At 42.5% G+C, this 7,651-nt stretch overlaps 1 protein-coding gene across 1 annotated transcript; it reads left to right on the top strand.

Annotated features, from left to right (window-relative positions):
- Window positions 1-1,594: 1,594 nt before the first annotated feature.
- On the top strand, window positions 1,595-3,847 carry LOC118485600. The gene is made up of 2 exons (XM_035981901.1): window positions 1,595-2,586; window positions 2,680-3,847. Exons 1-2 carry the CDS (start codon window positions 1,595-1,597, stop codon window positions 3,845-3,847), a joined length of 2,160 nt encoding a protein of 719 aa, XP_035837794.1.
- The last annotated feature ends 3,804 nt before the right edge of the window (window positions 3,848-7,651 follow it).

Here is a 7,651-nt window from a genome sequence, read left to right as displayed (position 1 = left end):
TTTATCAGGAATTCAGATGGAACGAAAATTTCATCAGATCTTATCAGAATTTTATGAGATATATCAGATTTTCTGATATATATATATATATATATAAAAACAGCTCTCGGATGTAAATATGTAAACAAACCAGTAAATATTTGTTTAAATTTGTTTAATAATCTGTGTATATTTGTATATTAGATTTTGGTATTGTTATTATTATTTATTTCATATATATATGTTATGTTCTTTTTTCTGTATAATGCGTTCCTTTTTATGTACAGGCTAATGTCCACGTCCCCGGCACCCATTAACGCTGAGCTAGCCAACGAACCAGAAAATAACTTAAGAAGAAGTAGGCGGCTTCGTGAGAGATCACTTGTTGTTGCACAAAGGATTGCGGCCGCAATCGACGAACCAGTGATTCTTTCTGATAGCAAGAGTTCAGAGGACGACACAGGAATCATTATGGCAGAAGACGACCAGCCTCTGAATGAGACCGGCCGTCCAGGAGGAGAGGGCTTGCTACCGAGCATTGCCCGACCTACTATAGCAGCACCAAGTTTTGAAATTAAATCTAGTATTATTAACATGTTGCAAAATTCTGTGCAGTTTGATGGGAAGGATCACGAAGATCCAGGTCGGCACATCGCATCATTTCTCGAAGTGTGCTCGACTTTCAAAATTATTGACGTTTCTGAAGACGCAATCCGTTTGCGGCTCTTTCCATTCTCTTTGCGAGACAAATCCCGATCTTGGCTTTTGTCACTTCCAGCAGGGTCCATCACGACTTGGAACGAGATGGCAGATCTTTTTATGCAAAAATACTTCCCTCCGGAAAAGACAGCTAAGCTAAAGAACCGTATCATGACATTCAAACAGGACGAAGGAGAATCTCTACACGCAGCTTGGGAGAGGTTCAAAGATCTTTTGATCGGTGTTCCACATCATGGGTTGTCCAAAAGGCAACTTGTGTTGAAATTCTACCAAGGACTCAACTACGACTCACAAGAACGTTTAGATGTATATGCAGGAGGAGATCTTGGAACAAAAACACCCAATGAAGCCTATGCAATCATAGAGAAAGCCACCCTGAAGTCAAGTTCTTGTCGGAGTGCGAAACAAAGCATCATTTATTCCTGGAGTTCATCAAGTGGATACATATACGGCTCTAGCAGCACAGATTGGAGCTTTGGCAGCAAAATTTGATCAAGCTCAGAATGTTTCGCAGGTACAATCATCACGTGAGCTGTGTGGAGTGTCACACGAGCCAGGTACATGTGAGCAGGGTGTTATGTTTACAGGCCATGAAGAGGTGGACTATTTGGGCAATCAAATTAGGCCCCAAAATAACCCCTATAGCAACACGTACAATCCTGGTTGGAGGAATCATCCAAACTTTGGGTGGAAAGATAATTCCAATAACCAAAACCCACTCGGATATACTCAACGCGCTCCCGCACCACAACAGTCTCAGGGGCAATCCTTTCAGCCCCATGGACAATCTTTTCAGCCATCAGAGCAAACTTTTCAACCACGTTACAATAATTTAGGTTCAGGAAGCACTTCCCAGCCTCAAACCTCTCAAACCAACTCAAAACTAGACGAGATGATGGCGCAGCTGTTAAACAACTCCAACAATGCCAATCAAATGTCTGAGAAGCGATACAAGCAGCATGAGGAGCGTTTCATGGCTCAAGAAGGCGAAATGCGGAGCCAAAAGGCTTCAATTCAAACCATTGAGAATCAAGTCGGCCAATTGGCCAAAATGTTGTCTGAAAGACCACAAGGTAGTCTTCCAGGTAACACAGAACCAAACCCGAGAGGGCACGTTAATGCAGTAATGACGAGGAGTGGTAAAGCCACGGGACCTGACAAATCGGACTCACCACCGATCACTGATACGGTCCAAACTGATGCTTCAGACGAGGTGCAAGCTAGGCGAGTCCCAGCAAGTACAGCACAGTTTCAGGAGCCAGTTAAAGATTTCATTCCTCTTGTCCCATATCCAAGCAGATTGAAGAAGCAGAAGAACAATGAACAACATGGTAAGTTTTTAGAAATGTTTAAACAATTACACATAAACATACCATTTGTTGAGGCGTTGGCTCAAATGCCTAAATACGCAAGGTTCTTAAAAGACATCCTCATAAACAAACAGAAACTCGAAAGCTTGTCTTGTGTGTTGATGAATGAAAACTGTTCAGCCCTTCTCCAAATCCGTCTACCTGAAAAGATGGGAGATCCGGGCAGTTTTACTCTTCCCTGTCTCATTGGCAGCATGTCTGTCAGTCACGCATTAGCCGATTTAGGAGCTAGCATAAACCTTATGCCGTATAAGGTCTTTGCTAAATTAGATCTGGGTGAACCTTCACCCACTAGAATGAGCATTCGACTTGCAGATCGTTCGATCAAATATCCGCGTGGGTTCGTTGAAAACATGGTTGTTAAAATCGATAAATTTGTTTTTCCCGTGGATTTTGTTATTTTAGACATGGACGAAGACTCAAAAGTGCCATTAATACTTGGACGCCCGTTCCTCAATACTGCGAGAACGATCGTTGATGTGGCAGTTGGCCAAATCACACTCCGAGTAAATGACGAGCACGTGACTTTTGATATTAAAAGATCAATGCAGCATCCGCAAAGTCACGATGACATGCTTTACTATGTCGACATTGTCGATACTTGTGTAAGCTCTCATTTCAAAGGCACAATAGAAGAAATTGATATGGACACTCCTCTTTTGTGTGAGAACCAAGACGACATTTCACAGGAGCAGCCAGTCTGCCAAATCGATGAAGATGGTTCCCAAAGTCCAGATCAATTTGTGGAGATTGACCGTGAAGTTGAAGAAAAACCCAAACCATCGGTTGAAGACCCACCGTCGTTAGAGTTAAAAGAACTCCCACCGCATCTCGAATATGCATTTCTAGACGAGGAGTGTCGCTTACTAGTCATCATTTCAGCATCTTTAGAAAAAGAAGAAAAGAGACAACTTCTCGAAGTTCTAACGCTCCATAAAAAGGCCATAGCGTGGAAAATTATGGATATCAAAGGCATTAATCCTTCTTTTTGTACGCATAAGATTCTCATGGAAGACAATTACAAGCCTAGTGCACACCATCAAAGGCGATTGAATCCTAACATGCAAGACGTGGTGAAGAAAGAAGTAATTAAATTGTTAGATGCAAGGTTGATTTATCCTATATCTGATTCTGTTTGGGTAAGTCCAGTGCAAGTAGTACCCAAGAAAGGTGGTGTTACTGTAGTTCCAAACGATAGGAATGAACTTATTCCTACCCGTACCATCACTGGATGGAGAGTTTGCATCGATTATCGCAAACTCAACAATGCCACCCGTAAGGACCACTTCCCGCTTCCATTCATCGACCAGATGTTGGAACGTTTGTCGGGGAAGTCATTTTTCTATTTTCTGGATGGATTCTCTGGATATTTTCAAATTCCTATTGCTCCCGAAGACCAGGAGAAGACTACTTTCACATGTCCTTTCGGCACATTCGCCTATCGGCGTATGCCTTTTGGGCTATGTAATGCACCAGCCACATTTCAGCGCTGCATGGTAGCTATTTTCCATGACATGATTGAAGACTCCATGGAAGTATTCATGGATGATTTCTCTGTTTTCGGGAGTTCTTTCGATCAATTTCTTGGAAATCTGAAAAGAATGTTAATGAGATGTGAGGAAACTAATCTTGTGCTTAATTGGGAGAAATGCCACTTCATGGTGAAGGAAGGGGTAGTTCTCAGACAAAAAATCTCTGAAGCCGGGTTGGAAGTTGATCCAGCAAAAGTGGACATCATTTCTAAACTTCCTCCCCCCAACCTCGGTCAGAGCGATTAGAAGTTTCCTGGGTCATGCAGGGTTCTATAGGTGATTCATAAAAGACTTTTCAAAAATCGCAAGACGTATGACCCGTTTGTTAGAAAAAGATGCTCCATTTGTATTTTTAGACGAATGCATGAAAGCATTCAAGCAACTTAAACAAAGGCTTATCGAAGCCCCTATTTTAGTTGCACCTGACTGGGCGTTGCCATTTGAGATAATGTGCGACGCTAGTGATTACACAATAGGAGTAGTCTTAGGACAACGAAGGGAGAAGCATTTTCATCCTATTTACTATGCCAGCAAAACTCTACATGATGCTCAGGAAAATTACACGACTACTGAAAAAGAGCTTTTGGCAGTAGTATATGCTTTTGACAAATTCAGGTCGTACCTTGTGTTGTCCAAAACAACTATGTATACGAATCATGCAGCAATCAAATACCTTTTTAGCAAATAGGATGCAAAACCGCGTCTTATCAGATGGATCTTGTTACTTCAAGAATTCGATATTGAAATCCAAGACAAAAAGGGAGCTTTGAATGTTGCAGCCGACCATCTCTCGAGACTTGATCATGGCAATTCAGAAGATTCGTTGGGGGAACCAATAAATGAAAATTTCCCCCACGAATTTCTGCTAAGTATCGAGATGAATAACGAATCACTTTGGTTCGCCGACTTTGCAAACTACCTCGCATGTGGAATCCTTATCAAAGGATTGTCATATCAGCAAAAGAGGAAGTTCTTTGCAGACTTGAAGTATTACATTTGGGACGAACCATACTTGTTTAGAATCGGAGCCGATCAGGTGATCCGAAGATGTGTGTTTGGAGAAGAGGCAGCTAGCATTCTGCGCCACTGTCACGAGGGGCAAACCGGAGGTCATCATGGAGCAAACTACACCGTAAAGAAAGTGTTAGACTCTGGATTTTACTGGCCCACAATTTTTCGTGATACACATGAATGGGTTAGAGCGTGTAATGCTTGTCAAAGGGCAACGAATATCTCCACACGCAATGAAATGCCTCAGCATCCAATGCAAGTCTGTGAAGTCTTTGATATATGGGTATCGACTTCATGGGACCATTTCCAGCCTCACGAGGTAACAAGTACATCCTAGTTGCTGTAGACTATGTCTCAAAATGGGCCGAAGCTCAAGCTTTGCCTACAAACGATGCTAGGGTAGTCGTGAGGTTCTTAAAAAGTGTATTCGCCCGATTTGGTGCTCCAAAAGCACTAATCAGTGACCGAGGAACGCATTTTTGTAATGCACAATTAGAACGAGCCTTGTCCCGTTATGGAGTTCATCACAGATTGGCTACGCCATATCATCTCAAACGAGCGGGCAAGTTGAGGTCACAAATCGGGGTTTGAAAAGAATCCTTGAGCGGTCCATTAATAATAACCGCAAGGATTGGTCAAACAAGCTAGATGACGCTCTTTGGGCTTTTAGAACAGCATTCAAGACACCTATCGGTACCACACCCTTTAGGTTGGTTTACGGGGAAGCCTGTCATCTACCTGTCGAGCTTGAACACAGGGCATTCTTGGCCTTGAAGACGGCAAATATGGATTTAAAAAGCGGAGGTGAAGCCCGTTTTCTGCAAATCCACGAGCTTGAGAGCTAAGAAACCATGCCTATGAAAGTTCTAGCAGGTACAAGGAACGAGTCAAGAGATTTCATGACAAGAGGTTGAGAGACCATAAGGATCTCCGAATAGGGGATCTTGTCCTATTATATAACTCAAGGCTGCGTTTATTCCCCGGGAAGCTAAAATCCCGATGGATGGGTCCATACAAAGTTAAAGAAATATTTCCATACGGGGCCGTAACTATCGAGGATCCAAACGGGGCAAGTTTCAAAGTCAACGGTCATCGTTTAAAACTTTACCTCAACGGACCGGTTGACCCGGTGGAGGAAATTCTCGAACTCCACATCCCGCACACTTAAAACAAGTGTGGGGAGAATGAGTCTAGCTATCGACTCGCTGACAAATTTAGCGAGCGTGTTTTCACACACTAAAGGTAATTTTGTATATATTAGTTTTTAGTATTTAGTTCGTAATTCGTTCATTTTTCAGTTTTAAACGTAGGTACATACGACCTTAATCCATAACTTTTAGATTTTTGAAGTTGAATAATTGTTATAATATATGAAATAGTGCAAAAATGGAAATTTTTGGTGAAAAATCGGAGTTCTTACTGGGAAAAATTACATAAAAAGGACCAGGTGTTGCACGGTCATGCCAAATCGGCACGGTAGTGTAACCCTTAGTCAAAACTGATCAGTAACTCGGAAATAGGACAGTCATCGGATCGCACCACCGTGCGAGTGTTGCACTACCTTGTTGCCCGATAACACAGAGCGACCCAGGCCAGCGATCCGGAATGGCACGACCGTGCCAAATCCGCACGACCGTGCGACCTGAAAACCAAACAGTAAAACCCAAGGTATTTAAACGAATCTGCAGTAAAAGTACTTCATTTTTCCGAAACCCTATGCGCCGCACGGGAGTTCCTGGTCGCCCAAACCCGAAAATCACCTAATTTTTGCCTAGATTTCGCTTCAATCATCCTCCAAGGTATGTTTCCTACTTATTTTGTGGATTAAACTTAGTTTCTGATGTAGATCTGACGCTTGAACCAAGAAATTTTGGGGTTTTCTTCATAAATGTCAAATAAACCCTAGTTCTTGGGTGATTAGTGTTAAATCGGTAGTTCTGATGCTTGATTCGAAGTTTGTTAACTAATTACAAGTCAAATTATGAAAAATACATGTTAAAATCAGTAAAATAAACTATTTTTGGGTAAAAGTTTCTGTCGCACGGTCACGGCATGACAGTGACGGTTAAAAATCAAGCACAAATCCCCGATTTAGAGCTGCGACGCCGAGTCGCACGACAGTGCCAATTTGGCACGGTGGTGCAACATCGATTACCGGTAACAAGTTGTTTAGCGATCAGGAGATGGCACGGCAGTGCCAAAGTGGCACGACCGTGCGGCTGAGGAAACAGAAACAGAAGCTTGAAAACAGCCTGTTCCGGTGGCAGCGATGAAATTTTTATGTTATGCTCTTATTTGATTGTATTCCTGTGTGCAGATGAATCACAGATTCCTCCAGTTCAGCGAGAACAAAGCGAGAGAACAGCCGTGTATTGCCAGACTAGAAGCATTATGGAATAGACGGGGACAAATTGGTGAACCAAGAAGGATCAACTGGAATACTCTGACAGCCCTGAACCAAGAAGAGAGGCTATCTAATATGATGTCACATCCGATGTCAAGGTTGTTTAACATTGCGTGACTTGTTTATCTTGAACTAACATTGGAATTCTTTGCTTCATACACTTATGAAAAGCCAAGAAGCGAGAATCCAGACTTCAAAAACAGAGTGACAATACAGTTCAGGTTGGGGAAAAAGTGGCATAAATGGTCAGTTGCTAAACTTGGAAGAAGATTGGGGATATACTCATCCGAAGATATCGATTCAGAACTTTTCACTAATATCTACAAGTTTGCTAATGATCAACAGCGGGCTAACTTTTGGGCACAAGTGGCAGTCGGACCACCCTACGAAGCTAGGAAAGCTAAAGCTTCACGACTACGAGACCCGCTTTTGAGGGTCCTTCGTCAGGTGATGAGTCACACCATCTGTGGATGCATGGACAGTGCAGGAAACTGTCCCACTCCAGATCTTCTTTTCATATATTCATTAGTGACTGGAGTACATGTCAACCTCGCAGCTAGAATTGCGGAATTCTTTATACACAGCGCAGGGAGAACCACAAGCAGTGAGATCCATGGTGGTGAATATGTGACTCA

The sequence above is a fragment of the Helianthus annuus genome, chromosome 2 (assembly GCF_002127325.2).
Source record: "Helianthus annuus cultivar XRQ/B chromosome 2, HanXRQr2.0-SUNRISE, whole genome shotgun sequence".
Classification (NCBI taxonomy): Eukaryota; Viridiplantae; Streptophyta; class Magnoliopsida; order Asterales; family Asteraceae; genus Helianthus; species Helianthus annuus.
This window is presented reverse-complemented; position numbering and strand designations above follow the sequence as displayed.